Raw genomic sequence first — 20,770 nt, 5'->3', positions numbered from 1 at the left:
TTTATATTAACTATTGAAACGGCCCTCTTGAAAAGGAGAACTCCCGAGGCATTCAAAACAAGAGAGAGAAATAGTTCTAGACACAGTAGAAATGAAGAACTTCAGCTACAGTTTGTTTATTTAATTTCTAATAATTTGATTTTTCTCCCCCGTGAGAACAAGAAATCATGCCATTCAAACATTAGCCTTTTTAGAGAGGAATCCATCCATGGCAACTTTTTCTTTATTTAATATATGAAAAGAGAAACAGACAAATTTCCAGTCTTTGCAACTTAAAAGCAACTATAAGAAAGAGAAAACAAAAATCAATATACAGATAATAAAAATAAAAACGATTCATGAAGCATATTCCTTCTTGCATGCACATGATCTTCTCCAGTCATTCCATTACGTTGTTAGCTGTATATGTTTGACTTCTTGACTTATCTTCTTCCTGCTTTTGTCTCCCATTATATTTTTGTTTGATTTTTTTTTTTTTTTGAGCAAGTAATTAATATCCTTTCTCGTAATTATGCCAAAAAACTTCTTGTCTGAAGCATGCATTAAGCATCTCTTGCAGCAGGATAAATGATTAAGGAGACTTTACCTACTCAAACTTGTGATCAAGGTGAAAGTAGTACGGTAAAATAGTCATTTCAGTTGCGAAAAAAAATCTTGTTAACATCATGTATATAGGAAGGCAATGCAATATTTTAATTTAAAAATATTTAATTATATAATAATGTATTAATTTATATATAAATTATATATTAAAAATAAATACACTTAATTTTATTAACATATATAAACAGTATAAAGTCAAAATTTTTCTCTAGGATTCTTTCTTCCAAATTTTTATTTTTTCCATTTAACACAGCTATATATATATATATATATATATATATATATATATATATATATATATATATTTTAAGTATATAAAATAGATATACAAATAATATATTATTATATAATTAAATTTTATTTAATTATTAATTAAAAATCATCTAATCATATAATAATAAATCATTTATACATGAGTTAAACCGTCCGTCCCCCCCCCCCCCCCCCCCCCATTTTCCCAATTTAAAAAAATATGAATTACCCTATTGGTATAAAAAATAAGTAATTAATACCCTTTAGGCCTAACTTAATATATATAAAATCTCAAAATAATCCCTATAATTTCACAATAACCATTCTTAAATTTCATTATTTCTTAATTAACATTTTATATTTATATTTTTATTCATTTTTTTCTCTTTTATATTATATTTCAGAGTCTATCATTCTATAACTATTTTGTACACTCAAAATGCACCTCCATGATTTCATTGTTTTCCATTTTTCTGTCTCTTATATTTCTCTCTTTCTGTTGAGGGAAACATTGCTATGAGAGATTGTGGTTTTTACTTTGTTTGTAAAGATCATTGATGCTTGGAAAATGATTTCCCTTATCTTTAAGACATTGAGAAAGTAATCTACTGAGGATGCTTGCTATGATTAAAATAAGGTTGAAAGAGAATGGTGCATGCCTTCTTGTTGGAATGGGGAAGCGCTTTGGGAGTTCCCTCTTTTAAGTGGCAAATTATTTGTGATGAGATTGATACCATGCTTGAATTTAATGCAAGAAAATAAAGACATTATTTTACCAAGTATTCTTTGACAAAATTAAAGCAATATTACAATGAGAAGAATGCCATCTTATTTCCCCACTTGAAGTAGATGTGAAATCTACAAATCCCTTTTTTTTTTTTTCCTTTAAAATTATAAATATTGAAAATCTCCTTTTCTTTTTGCAGGTGTAGATTCCTCCCCCCTTCCCCTTGTTTTAGTAAGTAAGAAACAAGTAACGCCAATAGATAGGATTTGATTTTTCAAAAAAAAAAAAAGGAGGGAGAGAAAAAAGCTTTTCTTCTAATAATCTATATTTGTCATGAGCGTATTGTTTTGGTCTAATAGAGCTAAAGTTTTTTCTTGACCTTAGGAACCTTACCCTGAATTGATTGGATAAATAAATTTTAAAATATATTGATCAGATTCACAAATAAATCAAGATTTTATTATCTAAGGTAAACTTCAAAGTATAATGACCAGATCAACAAATAAGTCAAAGTTTCATTATCTCAGATAAACTATGAAGTATAATGACCGAATCTATAAATCAGTCGAGGTATCATTACCTTAGGTAAACTCCGAAGTCTAGTGACCGGATTTACAAATAAGTTAAGGTTTCATTACCTTGAGCCTTTTTTATTTTTTTTGTAATAAAAAACTCTCATTTAAAACATAATGACTAGAATAATAACTATTATATTAAAAAAATTATAATTTTATAAACGTAATAAAAACCCAGATATAGACCCTTTTTTTTTTGAAAATTTTAGTATTTTTATTTTATAATATTAGACGTTACATTGTGTTTAAAATTTTTAAAAAAAATTGCATTATATTTATTATATTGAATCTTAATAAATTACGTGAAATTTATGTTAATTTAGAAGACGATTATTTGGAGTCAGGTACAGAAACAATGAACCGAATTCAGGAATATCACATTCCGTTCACACCATAAACGTGGAAAAATAGGAAGGAGAGGGCTGGCCAAAACCCAGTGGTTGGGTTAATAAATTAATTTGAAATTATAAGTGGGTTTAATAGTTAATTATATTCGTACATAAAGGGCAATAATATTTAACATCTTAATAATTAAATAATTATCACCACTGCGACTAATTGTCGAAACTGGTGAAATGAGACCAATCCCATTTAATCGTCTCAACGTGAAACACGTGCTTCATATATTGGTTTTACACTTGTGCTACGTCTGCCTAACATAATATTCCCCGTACTAATCATGTCTAATATTTTAATTTTGCATCTAATTTGGTCGCAGCACGCTAAATTTGAAAACATTAAGTAAACTCCTCCGGTTGGTAAGTTCAAAGAACAACAAGAATTATATAAAGGCCAAAACCCTAAACTAGTATCCGTCATTGATGAAGACATGCTTTGTCTGTATCTTTATATCTGATGAAGTCGAAGATGAAGATGAATACCAGACAAGAGATTATATCAAAAGAGAGATTATCAGTAACAATGAATCGTACCAATTATGACACTGAATCAATAAGAATCAATGATTTATTTGATGTGATATCACTAATGAAATAAAAAATTAAAAGAATAAACGAAGGTGATATCATGATTATGACCAAATTAACCTATTAATTTTAATAATAAAACAAGTCTCATTTTTTCTTCTAGAAAAGTGGTTTCTTTTCTTTATAGATATTTATATATTTACGTGACAGAAGCAGAGGATCCGAATTGTATTGGTTTCTAATTGTGAAGATGCCAATTGCGAAGGGTTGAATGAAAATGAGATGGTGAGGCGTCAAGGCCACCACCAAAATCAAAGCCCCAGTCTGTGTGTAACGTAATGCATTTATCTTACGTTATCATCAGCCTGTCGGTCTGTCTGTCTGTCTCTACTTTTAAACCATATTTTCACTCTTTTTTTTCTTGCTTTTGTTTTATCTGTCTATCAAACTTGAAAAGTAAACACTGACTTCACTAGTGTGCCTGATTATTGGCATCTTCAAGGTTGTTGAAAACATTTTACAAGGATTAGGTATATATCGAAGACCATATGTAATTAAAATGGGTATGCATTATTTTTATTGATAGATGAATTACTTTTTGTTTTATATAATTGAAAATTCTATCTATATTTATTAGATGAGTAAAATTTGAGATATAGTGATTAGACTTATACCCATTATATTAAATAAATTAAAATTTATAAATGTAATAAAAACTTAATCATATATCTTCGCATTAGAAGTTTTAACGTTCCACCAGTTTTGTTAACTCTTGAGATTGGTTGATGAATTACTTTGTTTTATGGTGAATTATGTTGCTTAAGTATTTTTTTAAGAGATGATTTTCAGAGGTGAAAAGTGCTTATAAATAATTTTGAAACGCAATAAAACTACGTGTATACTCTTTTGAATATATAATTAAGTATACAAATGATATATCATCATATAATTATATAATTTTAAATTAAAGATAAAATAATATCTAATAACATGATAACACATCACTAGTATACCCAATTATGTTTTCAAAAATGTATATATGTAACATTGTTATTTGAAATAAACAGGCCATTATATACATTTTTCAGAAATCCTACCGTTCATACCTTAGAATATTTTCTTTCTCATACAACACTTCCAAATCACCCTTTCGATCTGCAGCCACTGCCTCAAACTATATATCCCAAACCAATGCAGGAGAATAAAAGGAAAATAATAAAACTATACATATATATTTTTTATACATAATTTAGATATATAAATGATGTGTTATTACATGATTAGATGATTTTGAATTAAAAATAAAGTAATACCTAATCACTTGATGACATGTTATCTATATATTCAAATTGTATATCAAAAGTGTCTATACATAATATTGCTCAAAGCAAAATAAATCAGTAAGTAGACTGATGGGCAAAAAAAGAATTTCACCTACAAAAGGATATCAATATTGTCCATCTTAGCTAGAGTTTCCTTTTACTTTCCACAGTTTTTTGGGTTGAGCGGGTGGGCCAAGCTCAAAAGGAAAAAAGAGGCCTTAAAGTCAGGCTATACCTTCACCTACAAAAGAAAAAAAATCATCCTGTTTTCAAGAGCAGCCACCTGGGCAAATATGCATAACATCTACAGGAGATGGTCTCATTCCCTTATCTTGGAGGCAAGCTTCTCCTGTAAGTATTGAAAATGGTTTTGCTAGTTCTGCATTGCCAAAATGCCAAAGCATGACAAGATTTATCATCAAACTGAATCTACTCTTCCACCACTTAGGAAACTAAAAACTTGCTTCAGATTTCCTCTGGATGGCCGAGCATTCGTTGCAAATTTACAGATAAATATAAGTCGGCGCCGCATCTCCAACTTAGTAATGGGCATCTCAGAGAATGATTTCCCATTGTCAAACGTTCCTAATAGAAAGATTATTAGCAAGTTCAGAAATCAATCTAGACACAGAAAGCAAATTTTTTAAACGCATAATGAGCAATAAAAATCACTATAATTTTAATGCTAACAGCATCATGAAAACAGAAAGCATATCAGTACATAACAACTTCTATAAGTTCTCTTTCCCCTTTGCTGTACCAAAAAAGGTCATGCTACAGTCTTATAAGAGTCTTAACATCTGACAGACTAATTGTAAAATGGCACAAAACTACCTCACACAAGTGGAACAACCATTTAATCATCCAAAACAGAGATATACATCAGCCCTGAATGTTGAATACAGGGAAACGGATAAAAATGTTTCCATCTTACCCTATATGATTTGATTGCATCCTAAAATATCTGTAACTTTTTATAAGATGCAGGTAACTAGTTACCTTCTGCATTGAACAATGATATAAATATTGCCAGACAAATGCAGATACTAATATCTTCTCCTGAAAATAGAATGAACAGTAATACATTAGTTGACATAGAATGATTGGAAAATATAAAATAAACAAAAACATTAGTTTCTACGTATCCACGGAACAAACAGGTGCAACCATTGTTTCAGCCAGTCATTGAAAAGAAAGAGTAAATGTATGTGTAAGCACATTATTCAAAATTGAGTAATTACACAATAAGATGCTATGCAGTTCAAATCAAATAAGTGAAAAAAATAACAATAAATGATGCCCCAAAAGTTTGAATTAATCCTATCCATAAGAAGATGCAGACACACCATTGTATAGCATGTTCAAAAATATAATTCCACACACAAGGAGGCAAGTTAAAGTGCTTACCACTATGACAGCAAATTAGAAGTCTCTTCCCTCTGCCAATATTTAACCTTGCAAAGTTAACCACAGATGGAAGATTCCTTAATAATGAAAACCGGTCTAACTTTGAGTTCTGGCAGAAAAAAACCAAACAGGTTATTGGGTAGCAGAATTCCAAGGACAAAATGCTAAACATTAAATTCAAAATTTTATACACACCACCACGGGAAGATGCATATATGCATCAGCATTAGGAAGGCAGACAGCAATAGACTCTTGATCACAATTTACAATGCAATCAACATTACACACCTTTGCAACTGCATCAAACATAATGAACTCAAGGGTAAGCCAAATGGAAGAGGAGACTGAATGGTTTATGATTGAACCAATGTTACTGACAAATATTCACACACAAGAGAAAAAACTAGTAACAACAAGTTTAACAGCAACGATAGATGAGCACACATCAATTATCTTCTCTACAAAAAGAGGATTATAAAAGTCATTCATGAGGATTGAGGACCCCTAGCAACATTATTAATCAACCTTTACCTCAGCATCTAACACAACTGGAGCCTCCACCAAATCAATAAAATTCAACATTCTTATGAAAATAACAATATATGTTTTTTTAGGCATTTGGAACTCATGGATCTTGTCTAACACACAGAAGGCCTATATATAAAATAATGATCAATCATTTAATAATGCATAAAAGAAAATTTTCACTCAATAGTTCAGTGATATCATAGAAGGGAGCTGGGATTTAATATAAACTATCAGAAAGTTTTAGCAAGGGTACATATAGCATTTGTACCTTGTACTAAATCTTGAATTCACAGTTCTAGGGACAGAAGAGGACTTTATTTCATTGTCATCAAGATCTTTTTTAGAATGCGCAATTTTACTAACCAAAGACTCAATAAAGCAAACAGAACAAGGAAAGAGTACTCAACATTTCTTAATGGTTACCATTTTGTGATTTTCCCACAGCAAGATTTGTTGACCCCAGCCAGCATACTACATATCCTTCATCTGAAGACTTCAAATCAATTTTACAGTTTGAAATATTTGAAGATACAGAATCATTTACAACAGAAAAATCAGTTGAGTTCCCCAACAACTTTGGGTGCTTCACAGTGACCTGGGGAGCAATTTGTCCCCTTTGAGCACAATATACTCTATCTTTTTCAACTATATCAGCTACCTTCTGGTTACAGACATCTGGCCCTGAGTTAATAAGATCATATACATGACTCCAGAAAAGATTAGGTGTTAAACCCCTCGCCCAGCTTTCTTCATCATCTCCAGCTCCTGGTATATAATTCCAGCTATATTCTGTGGTAGACCTTTGCTGAATTACTCCACTCGGGGAAGAGGCAGAAACAAGGATGATTGGTGTGAAGTCCCAAGAATCATGGTCAGGCACTTCATTTAACCAAATGACAGATTTTTGCGATATCCATAGAGGCCGCAGTGGTTTCTTTAAGCATGATGCAAGAGAGGCGATATCAGCCCCACTTGCATCCAACTCTTTCACCCATTCATCTAAGCGATCATTTATAGCTGCCTTTTCTGTGTCTGAGACCCAGAGAGGAAGATGCAAGGAACAATCCCAACCAACCAAAACCTCCCTTGTGTTTTCCATATGTGCCTCAGAAGCATTTGACTCCTGCTAAATTGCAATACAACAGATTAAAATTTCCAGATACACAGTCATCAGATTGGGACAACACAGGCACAAAAAAAGGTATTAACTAAATAAAATAACTTGGAACATTAAGTTACATTACCAATTTACCATAAAGCCTAGAAAAGGCTCTCTTCATTTACAGAAGATTACAGAATCTACTTGTTCCTATTACTGTGAACTAAGACGACAATAACAAGAACAAAAAAAACAATGAATGAGCAATACCAGCACTCACCCCTTCCAAAAGTAAACCATCACTACACATTCTGTTACGATAATTATAAACAGAACGATTCAATACACAGGTCCAAATTGGTATCGTTTTGGACATACTATCCGGAAAGCGCTTTCCTTTCCTTGTGGAATCAACTATCATACACCCTTCCTTCTGTCCTAACCATTCACAAACAATATTGAATCATTAATTTGTCTTTTTTTTCTTAATTCGTTATTAATAAGATTGAGCAGTTGAAATACCAGCGAGAAGAGCTACGTGGAGATTAAGGCGGGACGTATTGAAGGACCAATTATTGGTGTGACCGTCAGTGGATTTAAAGTAGCAAGTGGAGTGGAAATTGGGAGAGTACCAGAGACCGCAACGAAGGTTGGCAAGAAGGGGAAGTTGAGGCCATAACTGGTGGATTTCGCCAACAAAAACAGAGTCCTCATATATGGATCTTAACGCATTGTACAGTGAATTTTGTCTTCGCTTTATGCTCCTTGCAGCTCTGTATATGCTTAGCTTTGCTTCGCCCTCCATTCAGCGGCTTGTGATAGTGATGTTTTTTTAGCAGGCAAGGCAAGGCGAGGAAGCCCTATCGTCCAATTTGTATCATATTGTGAGCAAAACGGAGAACAAGACTTCCCACCCTTTTTTTCTAAATAACCTTTCCCACCCTCAAATTTTAAAAACTACGTTTTTGTCTATTGTAAATTCGTTAAATTTTGGAGTAAAGCATGAGATAGACAAAATACTTTAAATAAATGCTTTATAAATTTAAGTATTAATATAATAAATTTAAATGTATCTTTATAATAAGATTTAAGTAACAAATTTGAAGAGTTCATGATTATTTTTAGGCCAAATGATTAATCCCTACTCAAGATTTGATAAAATAACATATATTTTTCAATGTTAAATTTAAAAACTACATTTTTCATATTCAATTTATATTTAATTAAAATGACATCATTTGTTAATAAATTGTAAATTTGAATTGTATATTCAATCTATGAAGTTGAGTTAAATTTAAATTAGATTGAATTGAACTATTTTTTATTTGAATTAAATTTAAGTTATTTTTAATTTTAAATTAACAAATTTAAGTCAAACTCAAACTGGGTTTGAATCAAAGATGTTTCTATTCTTGGGTATGGAAAGAAAGTCAGTATGGATCAACTATTGGTGCATTTAAGGTTAACCACAGGGCGGTGTCTTTAGAAATTACTGAAATGTATTAAAAGAGGCGGTCCAATTTATTCATCTTGATTTTATGGTGGGCTATTTGGGCTACATTCCCGGGCCTGGCATTTTATTTTGCAGATGACTTGTGTAATCATCTGAAAATATTTGAAGGCTAAAAACATAAAAATTTGGCCTGATTGGTAGGAAAGTTGTGCACAGCTTATACAATGGGAAGAAGAGAAGGTACATAGCTGGAACAGTAACAGACAGAAGCAATAACGCCAGAATGACCTGCTTTTCCACCAGCCAATGGCCGCCAACCATCATCAACTTTATTTATGGAGGACAGTCTTATTAGAATTGGCCACATTTGTTCCGTCTTGAGAATCACCAAGAGTCCAAGACCAAGAGATTTTAGGTTGGGGACCCGTGTCAGAAATTAGAATCCTCGTTAATCTCGGCTTCTCAACTCAATTCATATTCATGGAGGAGTCGTCAAAATCAATGACCGGTAGTTAGAATGGCAACTGACATGGAAGTAAATGATCGCACATGCCACCCTTGCTAATTGCTGTATATCTTCCAAAGGCTGCTTTGCTTGCTTGTTCACATATGCCTTTATCATAACACTATTACCAAACCAATCATTTTTCTAATTATATATATATATATATATATATATATATATATATTTAAATAGTATTATATACGTAATTAATACGTATAATTTTATTGTATATATTCGGTTTGGATTATTATTGTTAGAAAACGGCAAAAGCTGCCTTTAGTTCTGCTTCATTTAAATTCCATTGTATTGTATTAGTGGGATTTTATATAAATTTCAGACTCAAAACTTACCCATTGATTTGATTTGAATATTTGATTGCCGAGATTCTTGCTTGCGTCTTCCCGTATAATTTCTTGTGTGGACAACTGGGGCTATTGATAGGTTTCAAAATCGCCATATATTAATTAAAGTAATATTATATTTTTTTTAATATAATTTAAATGTATAGACGACATATTATTATATAATTAAATATTTTTTATTTTTAATTTAAAATTATTTAATTATATAAAAATATATTATTCATATATATATATATATATATATATATATATATATGCATGCATAATTTTTTTTTTTCGGATGAGCTTTGTTAAAACATATATTTATATGATTTTTTAATATAAATTTCAGACTCAAAACTTACCAACCAGCCCATTGATTTGATTTGAATTTGAATATTTGATTGCCGAAATTCTTGCTTGTGTCTTCCTATATAGTTTCTTTGTGTGGACAACTGGGGCAATTGACAGCTTTCAAAATTGTAATATATCATTTAGAGTAATGTTATCTGCCTTTTTTTTTTTAACTATTTAAATATATAGATAATGTGTTATTATGTAATTAGATATTATTTTATTTTTAATTTAAAATTATTTAATTATATAAAAATACATCATTTATATATATATATATATATATATATATATATATATATATAATTATGTAAAAAAAAACATGTATGCATAATTTTTTTCTATTTTTTACAGATGAGCTTTGTTAAAACGTATATTTATATGGTTTTTAAAAATTTAAATATATTTTAAAATGGTTGCATTGGCCTAACACTAGGCCTGCTTAAAAAACCCCAAAAATCAATTTGAAACCAAGTTGAAAAAGTTGGTTCATCCGTTCTCGTTTTAATTTGGACTTTTTTTTTTTCTTTTCTTTGTTTTTTTCCATGTAAATATTTTTTTTTTCACATCTAGATTTGCTTTTTTCCTTTCTCCTTTTATTGCAGTGGGGTTATACAAAATAAGAAGACACTAATAGAATTACTGGTGGCTATGGTGTTATAGAGTTTTGAGTTTCAATAATAATATTTGAAAAATATATAATTTGTTAAATTCCCCTCAAGTTTTAAAAATTGACAAATTCATTAATGTCTAAAATTTTTCAAACTTGAGAAGTGACTTTCCTCCTCCCCCCTCTTAAACCTAGAATTTTTCCCTCTTCCTTTTTTGACCACCATCTCCAACATCAGTAACTTTCCTCTTTTTCTCTCTTTCCAACAAACAATGACCAATGAACCAAGACGATGAACGCCAAAGACTTAAAGGCGACGAATCTTCATCTTTGTTGAATTAACATTAGATGAAAAGAATCCGTTGTGTTGGGGAGTGGTCGACAACCGATCTAGATGCTTGTGCGATGAATCTAGATGAAGTGCAATGATCCATCACACGATAGATCTTTCACAACTTTGCTTCAAGTCATCGGCTTCATGGCAGATAAGAGGTCAGCTAGAGAAGATAGGGAAAAGAATTTAACCCTAGAGAGTAAATGATCACCTTTTTAACTTTTAGGTTGAAAGAAATTATTAGTTTTTAAAATTAAGGGAGAAAAAATTAAAGAAATTTTAGTTTTTTAATACTACTGGTGAAATAACTTTTTTACCTATATAATTAACAACAACTCTTAATAGAAATTATAGGATGAGTGTATATTTGAGTTTTTAAAATTTCATAGGTAGGAGTTTGGATATACACCAAACCTTGGGGGGTGGGAATAAGTGTTTTGACCTTTTGAGTTTTTTATGTGTGCTTAAGAGTTGGACGCTTTATAAAAATTCAATAAAAATATGTGTATTTATTTTAAATATATAAAATAGATATATATTATGTGTATTATTATGTGATTGAATAATTTTAAATTAAAAATAAAATTATATAATAATATACATCAATATATATATATATATATATATATATATATATATATATATATACATAAATTAGATAGGAATACTATTACTTTTTGGATTTACTTTTGTTTGAGTGCCGAGTCCTAACGGTTATACAAACTAAAACTTGAGTGGTCTATTTTGGTGATGTGGCGTGAGAATGACACGACTGTTTTGAGCGGTCTTCCAATCTTAAATTTACATGTGATCGGATGGGTCATGGGTGTTATGTTAGGGACATGCCACATCATTATTATATTTGCCATGGCCATGGCATGATTATCATGCATGACCTATGTCATGCCAATAGTTGTAAGGGAAAAAGACTATTTCCCACCAAAATTTTAGGCCATTTTCAAACCTACACCCATGGAAGATAAAAAACTCTTATTTTCACCCATGACCAAACTACTATCCAAATTTTCAGTTATGAACAGGGGTAAAATCGTCATTTTAATTATAAACCTTAAAACTTTAAAATTTCACCATTTCCCCCCTTCAGGTTTTAAAAACTAACACCTCACCCTATCCTCAAAGTTTAAAAAGTTTAGATTTCACCCCTAAGGTTTGCTTCCTTCTCCAACCACCACCGACGGCCGACGCATTCCACCGATCTCCCATCTCTGACTACAAAGGATTACGAAGGACGACCCTTCGTCGCCTAGATTTGGATGACAAAGTATCGTTTAGATATAGAAGAACAGACGAAAGACAACACTTTGTTGTCTGGGTGGAGCGACGAAGAGAGATCTCTTCGTCGCATTGTGCGACAAAGAGATTTCTGTCTCTTCGTAGCACCATGTGACGAGGAGATGAAGATCTCTTCATCACACCATCATCGTCGAACTAGAAGAAGGAGGAGGTCGGAGACGACGTCGGAAGATGAAGTTGAAGAATAGGGGTGAAACTGCTATTTTTGAAAGTTATGAGGGATGACTGCGTTTTGAAAAATATGAAAACCCTAGGTTTGGGGGTGAAAATGTTACTTTTTAAAGTTTAAAAACTTTAGGTAAAAGTGAAATGTTAGTTTCTAAAACCTAAAAAGGATAAAAAGTAATAAACTTTATAACTTTTTAATATAAACAATACAATAACTATTTTACCCCTCTATTTAATAGAAAAAATTAATAAAAGTTTATCTATAAGTGAAAATAAAAGGTTTTTTATCTCCCATAGATATAAATTTGAGAATGACCTAAAATTTAGGTGAAAAATAATCCCTTTCCCTAGTTGTAAATTAAATACTTACTAATAATTGTTTCTCAAAGATTTAAGATCGGAGACATTATATTAAAAACAGAAGATTCCAGCATAATTCGCAGATCCATTACGTAATATAATATACATTTACCAAATCCACAAGCGTCTTCGCTGTTGCACCCAATCGTCTAATCTTTCTTTCCTCATTAGACATGTAACGTGGTCGTGGGCGATTCATGATTGTCAACTTGAATACCTACTAATCCCACTTATTTTCCATTCAAACTCAAACATGCAGAAATGATTTTCTTTTGCCCAAAAGACTTTTTCCCATCTAAGGGTTTGCCTATCCTCAAAAATATATTTACGAGATTTTAAAATTTTAAATACTTTTTTATTATATAATTTTTATTAAAATTATTTATTAATAATAAATATAAAATTATTATTTTATCAATAATATTAAAAAATTAAATTATATCTTATTTTTACTTCTTAATTTAAAAAATAATAATAATTATCCCTAAAACATAGATTTTAAAAAGTAATCATTTCACCTTTGTAGCCTTAAACCCTAGAACCAATCCATTTTTTAGTGAAGAAATCCACTTTGACCACCTTCTCTAAGACTGAAGACCTTTCTCTAACATTATCTAACACTCTTGATAACAAAAGAATTGGTGGAATCAACCGAACACAAGCGACGATCGTTTGATTGAGATGAAAGAGTCGTCCTTCTATTGATGTCGAACACAAGCCCATAAAAGGATCGCTTCAATATTGTCCTTTCACCAATTCAAAAGGATGTTTTGTTGACGAAGGACAACGTGTTATTATATGATAAAATATTATTTTATTTTAAAATCATACGATAATAAATCATTTGTATGTTAAAAGATAATTTTGAGTTAAACCAAACTTAAATTTTAGTTAACTCGAGTTTAGCTCAACTTGTTGAGAGTTAAGCTTGTTTCAAAGTTATTTGAGTTTGACTCACTTGAGAGAAGTCAAACTTGAGTTCAACTACAAATTGAGTTGAATTAAATTTTGAGATCGTCTCGATATTATATTTAAGTAAAAAATGACACTTGTTTATTCATATCGATCAAAATAGCATTATTTTAATCGATATACTTTTTGATATATAGTAATCAAAATGATATCATTTAGTCAATTAATGTTGAATTTTTTTAAATTAATAAATTTAATGAGTTGAATACATCTTAAGCTTAAACTCAAAATAAAAAATATTTAATTTTTAAATTTAATCTAGAATTTGAATTTGTTTAAATCGAATTCAATTTAAATTAGAATCCAATCCTAAGTCTACTAAAAACCATGTTCGCATAATTTGATTGAAATAAAATTGGCGGGCAAATTCCCAAAGGAGAAGGATATATCATAATGGAAAAACGCTTAGAAAAAACTTAAAAAAAAAAAGAAAAAAGAAAAAAGGCTTTACAAGCGACAGCGAACGAGGAAGATTCGGCTCGTATAGTGGCATCTTCAGCAGAGAGGTGTGACGAGTAAAACATCCGCACGTGCCTGCCACCTCACATGCCTCCAAAATCCACTCCGTCCCCTACTCCCCTCCCTTTTACCAAGAAAGAGGCTATATTTGTAACCCCAACTCAATCCATCCAACGGTCTCTCCCTCTTCTATCTTTCTTCAACACACAGCACAAAGCCAACCTCAAGTCAATTTCCCCCCAAAAGAAGAAAAAAATAAAATAAATTATAATATTAAATTAATTAATAAATATAATTCCGCTGTCCCTAGCACTGCTCCTCTTTTCTCTCTCTGTCTCTCGTCCTGCCTCTCTGTTTCTGTTTTTTCGGTTGCTCTACTTCGCCGTTGATGGCGAACTGTTAAATACGGCACGCATTCTGCTGACATTTTTTATTATTATTATTTTTAGTTGGAGGTGATTCCGAGGGGAAGAGAGCAAGAGGAGCAATGCCTCCATTGGACTCCATAGATTCGCTTCTCTTCTCTCTCGCCAACGCTTTTTGTAGTCCTCTTACTATTTTCATTCAGATCCAGGTGAGTTATTTGCTTCGTTTTGTTTTATTTTACTCTAATAGAGATCCAGCTCTGTTTGGCTGCCCTAAATACGCTATCAGTTTTTTAAATTTCTTCAGCTTAACTTTTTGTTTCTGGAATTTTGATTTCAGAAGGTCGCAAATTTTTATTTGCTTAGATGTATTTTCCTACCATCTTTTCTATTTCGTTTTCCTTATCGAGAATTCTTTTTTCATTTTTGAAGTTTGAATTCCCGATTTTCACGTCGTTGAAGACCCGATTAAGCTCTTCATTTGACTCTTTTTGGCTCTAAGTTGCATAGTTTATATCAAATGGTTATACATGATTGAGTAGAAAGTTCTTCTAAATAGTTTCTACTAATGTAATTTTATCATCATGTGATGTTGAAGAGAAAAGGAAGACTTGTATCAGCAGACCTTTGCTTTGTGGCCATTATATAAGTTTGCAACTGTCCACACTGCTTGCCTGCCTTTTTATCTCCCAATTTTGTTTATTTGAAACTTTGATAAATTCTTTTTTGATGTCATTGCTTCTCAATCTGAATCTCTTAAATTCGGTGTAGGGATGTGTAATCTGCTTACTTCTAGCAATTGGATGGGCCTTTGCTGCTTTTGTCAGGTATTAAGATTTACTGTATAGAATATACTAGTGCAGGCCTCCAGGGGTTATCTGCTGTTATCATATTGTTATTAAAGCTTCGATTTGCCATTTGAGGCACTGCTTACTCCGTATGTGAGATCTTTCTTTTTTCTTTTTGTCAGGAATAGGGAGATCAAGCAAATGAAAGATTGTATGAAACATGGCAATAGCTTTGCATTTCTTTGTCATGATATTAATGAACTTGAGCACTCCAACCAGGTCAATTTGCCAAGGGTTACTGTGGTTATGCCTCTAAAAGGTTTTGGGGAGCACAATCTACACAATTGGAGAAGTCAGGTGGGTCTTTTTAGCATAGAAGTTCTTCCGAGCACTTACTCTGAATGCTTTTAAATGTTTTTTCCTGCTTCCCACTGAGAAATCAGTTAACCTTATGTGTTTCTGCCTTTTTTGGGTTGTCATGACCGCTACTGTCATATTAGCAAGATTCACGATTGTGAAGTTTGAGATCTTAGTATGTATTAAGGCACATGCATTTTACCCCTGCACATAAACAGATGCACACTTCATTATGAGGCAAAGGCTTAAGCAAGTCTAGTCTGTATTTGTCAGACGTCCCAGTTAGCTTTGAGTTAGTTTCTAAAATATTTATTCCCAATGAGCAGTTTATAGTATCAAAGATACGTCTATTTCCCCAGTATTAGATTTAACTAGATGAGGGCTTTCAACAACTTGAAGCTGACACCTAGGGAGATTATTTTTATTTTAATTATTGTTATAGTAGAAACTTTCAAGTTTCATATGCAAGCCTTTTCTCTTAGTTGCCAGAAATAGTATTGTTTTTGAGATGGTTTCATTTTTGTTCATTACTGTATGCAGATTACATCACTATATGGTGGTCCTTTAGAATTTCTTTTTGTGTTGGAAAGTACAGAAGACCCTGCTTACCATGCGGTATCTAGGTTATTATCGGATTTTAAGGTACACATCTTATCCAATGAATGTGATTTGCTCTTGTCATCACATGTTCTTTGTAAGTTGTGCTTATTATGATAGGAGGATAATTATTTTCTGTCTTGCTTTCTCTAATCTTGATGCTGTGGAAGCATGGATGTTAATCTGAGTACCTAGCTTTAGCAATTCTTCATGGATGTGGCAGCTGAGGGATCATTTTGAACTTCTGTACTGTGGCTTCCCTTCCTGACTTATTTGCATTATTTCTGTCCACAGGATGATATTGATGCTAAAATTGTTATAGCTGGTTTGTCAACAACTTGTAGTCAGAAAATCCACAACCAATTGGTATGTAACAAGTTTATAATCTATTAAGCCCGGTATATAAAAAGATATTGTTAATATCTGACAGCTATTTATTCATATTCTTCTGTAAGAAGTCAGGATGTGTCAGGGATCACCATCTGAAACTTTACTTCTTTAGGTGAGATTAGATGTCTAATAAATCTTGCCCTTTCTATGAATAAGAGAGGTGTTGAATGTACAAGCTTGTCTGGAAATTGGAGCTCATTTAGAATTTTTATGTAGAAGATTTTGTTAATTTGTCTCTCTTTTAGAAGCATGGCTCGAGGCACCACTTAATCATAGATATCTTTCTTTTTTTCGAAGGTTGGGGTAGAGAACATGCATAAGGATAGCAAGTATGTATTGTTTTTGGATGATGATGTTAGGCTTCACCCTGGGACAATAGGAGCCCTTACTGCTGAGATGGAAAGAAATCCTGAGGTACTGCATCACAATCACCTTTATGCCTACCTTAAGGAAATTGTAGTTGTTTCAGGATTTTATCTTTTCCCGGCTTCAGGTGCATCCTTCTTTTATAGTTATGGGATTTGTTTCAAAACAGATCCTCTTATGATTTTTAACATTTTTGCAATGGTGTGCAGATTTTTATTCAAACTGGATATCCTCTTGATTTACCTTCTGGAAGTTTAGGAAGTTACTGTATCTATGAATATCATATGGTATGGTTCCATTTATTTCTTCTTTATTCTCATGCTTACAGTTTGTGTGCACAGTGCTATATTGTCCTGTATGATGACTCATGTATTGTTCCATTGATCTCCTAATATGTGCAACTGAAAAACTGTAAATTTGTTATGATTAATCTGTGCTGGTGCTATCTATGCCAAGTATTGTGTCAGAACAAAGTTATATTCTCTATGGAATTTCAAATAAGAGAATGGCATGATACGCTATCATTGCAAACATCACCCCTATTTAATGTCAAAGGAGCCTATAGTTTTTTGAGTCGTGATGTCTCAGTGTAGCCAAGAGCTGACCCCAAGTGATTTGGACAAGCTTTTACCCTGGAGTCAGTTAATTTAGTTGCAAAAAGTTATGTGTATGAATTTAGAACTGTGCATTTGTGTGTTTATTTTGTTATATGACATTATATTGGTGGCCTGCCATGTCTGTTATTTTAAGCTTTCTCACTACCTTCTCAATTTTTGTACAGCCTTGTTCAATGGGCTTTGCTACTGGTGGGAGAACATTCTTTCTATGGGGAGGGTGCATGATGGCAAGTAGCACTATGCCACCTTTTCTGGTGCTACATATACCATCTTGAAGTTTTATTCTAACGTGCTGTATTGTTTCCAGATGCATGCTGATGATTTTAGACTTGACCGCTATGGTGTGGTCTCTGGACTGAGGGATGGTGGATACTCTGATGATATGACTCTTGCAGCTATAGCTGGTAATGTGCTCATCAGTAGTCTGTGCAGTGACTAGAGTAGACTAGGAATTAATCTGTCAATTGATGTGTCACAAATCAAAGCTTTATATTAACATGGGCTGAAAACCTTTTTCTTTTGTTTTCTCTTCTCAGGGGCTGAGAAGAGGCTCATTACATCTCCTCCAGTTGCTGTTTTTCCTCATCCCCTTGCAAGTGATCTTAATTTTGGAAGGTTCGAGATTTTTATTCATTTGAACTTGAGAGTATAGCACTCACTCCATGTTGACTTTTATCTTGTTTTGTAGGTACTGGAATTACTTGAGGAAGCAAACATTTGTTTTGGAATCATACATGTCAAAGGTTAATTGGATAATGAATCGTGCATTGTTTTCATCTCACATTTATCTATCATGGGGATTTGTGGCACCATACTTCATGGCTCTTATACATATAGCAGCTGCCCTGCGGATCTATATGAAAGGGTATTCACCTGAGGAAACAAACTTTACTTCTGGTGGTGAGCATACTAATTTTCCTTGTTAGGTAGGTTAGATGAAATTGATTATGCTGATGCCTAAAGAAGTTGTGTTTCCAATTATTCTATATGTCAAGACAAGGTAGTATGTAGTGATACAGCTTTTGTATCTTAACTACACAGAGGACACATCATATAGATTGTTGATTGTAGTCATACTGATAAATATATGGTGTTAAATGTTACGGACAAATTACAGTCCCTCCCTTCCTCCACTTCATGAAACATGTTACTATTGTCTATTGATATCTAGGTTCGAGTTTTTCAGTCTGGTTTTTCCACTAGAGATGTTAGTAACAGTCCTCACATCCAGTTGTGTATATAATCCCCTCACATTCACATTAGTGGGTTCCAATTTATCTGTTGATGTTTTGTATCTTAGGAATGAGAAGCTTAAGCTAGAGCACTCCACTTTCTTTGTATGAAATAATTCTATGTTCTTATAGCTGGGCCAACTGCTTTTGAACAGGGTTGCTACTGGTAAGCTGCCTAGCAATTTGCACCTTCACGGAACTTTTATCAATGTGGAACTTGACAAGGATAGAAGTCAACCTCTGCAACATGCTTTCCCCGGAGGCACCAAGACTTTCACTTGCTAGTTATAACTGGGGCCTTGTAAGTATTTTTAGCTCTCTTCATTTGGTACGACTTTCTTCCTAGTGTTTGAAAGTATATTTAGTTGCCTCGATTTACAAGGCATCTTTAATTTTTTTTCTTTTTGTATACCCGTTGTGTTGATTTCCTTCAAATCCATTTTAAGCTTCATATGAATTAGTGGTTGAATCTTTACCTTCGGCGTGAAGAATCTAAGGTTCTTTTTTCGTTATGAAAATATTTCTGTTTCTTAAATCTAAAAAACACATAAAATAGCACTACTGGTGAATAGGAATTTATGAACAAGAAATTCTCTTACTAAACACTGATGATAACTCAAAAAATTACTTTGATTATATAGGATTCTTAAAAACACAAATTGCTTGATTTTTAAACTAACATCTTAATGTAAACGACGGGACTTGCTACTGAGCAGGTATTCATTGCACTGGTGGTGGATAACTTTTTATACCCGCTATCGGCAGTTCGTTCTCATTTTTCTCAGTCCATCAATTGGTCTGGCATCAGATATCACTTGAGGGATGGGAAAATAAGCAAGGTATTACCATTACGGCCTAAGTTTTAATCTTCTGCATTTGGAATTTCATCTTTAAAGTTTAATGCAAGGACTAAAAAGCAATTAAGCTAATATAGTAAGTGTCAGTTTTGATCAGCATCTTCCTATAACAGCAGTAGTTACTCATTCTGCAGATCGAACGAAGCAAGGATATGGGTCCAACATTTACAGATTTGGGAGGAAAGCATCTGTATGGGAAGAAAGGAGCTCCACAAAAAAGCTCATTTCTCAGCTCCTTGTCCAGAAGTTTGGCACAGTGGCGACAGCCAAAGAAATTTGATGATGTCTAGAATTTTAAACTTTGACATGCAAAATGTTGTAATCAATCTTCTCGCATGTTGTGATCAGCTGGGTGGAAAGGGCTTCAGAAGTAAATTACCATTGTTTGATATGTGGGTTTATTGTTTCACTAGGCAAACTCAAATTGGTTGGTGTTAGTGATTTAGCCATTTAGGAAGTTTTGGCTCATTCTTTATCATCCCCCATTCAATCGATTTCATTCTTCAGTATCAACCCAGTGTACTCTGGGCTGATCTTGTAATTTGTATTGATTCTTGTTCTGTAATTCTACAGATTGTTACAGTTGAAACTAAATCTTAGACAGTGTTCTGAATTCCAAATTTCTGCAATCTGCAGTGATTTGTTGTATGATAAACAAAATTTCTGTTTTCCTTTTCCCACATTGGTTTCGAAATCTACGAAATGGCACTACAAGTTGGCCCAGAGTCTATAAACAGAATTGGTAAGTTGGCAAGGTTGTGACCTTCGATTGCACTGCAAAAATTTGCAATTTGGGGATACAGCAACATCAGTTAAATCCCAAACAAATGGATGTTAAGATAAACAGAAAAGCTCTTGTACATGTTTCAAATTCAGTTAAGTGGTTCGCTAG

At 32.5% G+C, this 20,770-nt stretch overlaps 2 protein-coding genes across 3 annotated transcripts; one reads left to right on the top strand and one right to left on the bottom strand.

Moving 5' to 3' along the window:
* Positions 1 to 4,404: 4,404 nt before the first annotated feature.
* LOC123193867 (uncharacterized protein C3F10.06c) lies at positions 4,405 to 8,337 on the bottom strand. 2 transcript variants are annotated; one of them, XM_044606942.1, is made up of 7 exons: positions 7,962 to 8,337; positions 7,720 to 7,877; positions 6,764 to 7,463; positions 6,008 to 6,108; positions 5,813 to 5,921; positions 5,405 to 5,464; positions 4,405 to 4,990 (listed from the first exon to the last, which is right to left on the bottom strand). In XM_044606942.1, exons 1-7 carry the CDS (start codon positions 8,242 to 8,244, stop codon positions 4,824 to 4,826), a joined length of 1,578 nt encoding a protein of 525 aa, XP_044462877.1. In that variant the 5' UTR covers positions 8,245 to 8,337; the 3' UTR covers positions 4,405 to 4,823. The 2 variants fall into 2 exon arrangements, with proteins under 2 accessions (XP_044462877.1, XP_044462878.1); XM_044606943.1 differs by having other exon boundaries at positions 7,720 to 7,872; positions 7,962 to 8,290.
* Positions 8,338 to 14,473: 6,136 nt separating this feature from the next.
* Positions 14,474 to 20,558, top strand: LOC123193959. The gene is made up of 14 exons (XM_044607042.1): positions 14,474 to 14,883; positions 15,446 to 15,501; positions 15,645 to 15,819; positions 16,360 to 16,461; positions 16,711 to 16,782; positions 17,104 to 17,220; positions 17,382 to 17,459; positions 17,954 to 18,016; positions 18,097 to 18,193; positions 18,326 to 18,404; positions 18,478 to 18,689; positions 19,177 to 19,322; positions 19,738 to 19,860; positions 20,013 to 20,558. The coding sequence occupies exons 1-14, from the start codon at positions 14,797 to 14,799 to the stop codon at positions 20,166 to 20,168; spliced, it is 1,563 nt and encodes a 520-aa protein (XP_044462977.1). The 5' UTR covers positions 14,474 to 14,796; the 3' UTR covers positions 20,169 to 20,558.
* Positions 20,559 to 20,770: the final 212 nt, after the last annotated feature.

The sequence above is a fragment of the Mangifera indica genome, chromosome 13 (genome assembly GCF_011075055.1).
Source record: "Mangifera indica cultivar Alphonso chromosome 13, CATAS_Mindica_2.1, whole genome shotgun sequence".
In the NCBI taxonomy this organism is placed as follows: domain Eukaryota; kingdom Viridiplantae; phylum Streptophyta; class Magnoliopsida; order Sapindales; family Anacardiaceae; genus Mangifera; species Mangifera indica.
Note: the sequence above shows the minus strand (reverse complement) of the source record. Positions and strands in the feature narration are given on the sequence as shown.

Bases quoted from the DNA above. Each gene is read 5' to 3' on its own strand.
- LOC123193959 (XM_044607042.1), top strand. From the start codon at position 14,797: ATGCCTCCATTGGACTCCATAGATTCGCTTCTCTTCTCTCTCGCCAAC. The intron at 18,405-18,477 runs GTTCGAGATTTT...CTTGTTTTGTAG, and splicing joins AGTGATCTTAATTTTGGAAG to GTACTGGAATTACTTGAGGA. The intron at 19,323-19,737 runs GTAAGTATTTTT...GCTACTGAGCAG, and splicing joins CTAGTTATAACTGGGGCCTT to GTATTCATTGCACTGGTGGT.
- LOC123193867 (XM_044606942.1), bottom strand. From the start codon at position 8,244: ATGGAGGGCGAAGCAAAGCTAAGCATATACAGAGCTGCAAGGAGCATA. The intron at 5,465-5,812 runs GTAAGCACTTTA...TTCTATTTTCAG, and splicing joins TCTAATTTGCTGTCATAGTG to GAGAAGATATTAGTATCTGC. The intron at 4,991-5,404 runs GTAACTAGTTAC...TCTTTCTATTAG, and splicing joins ATCATTGTTCAATGCAGAAG to GAACGTTTGACAATGGGAAA.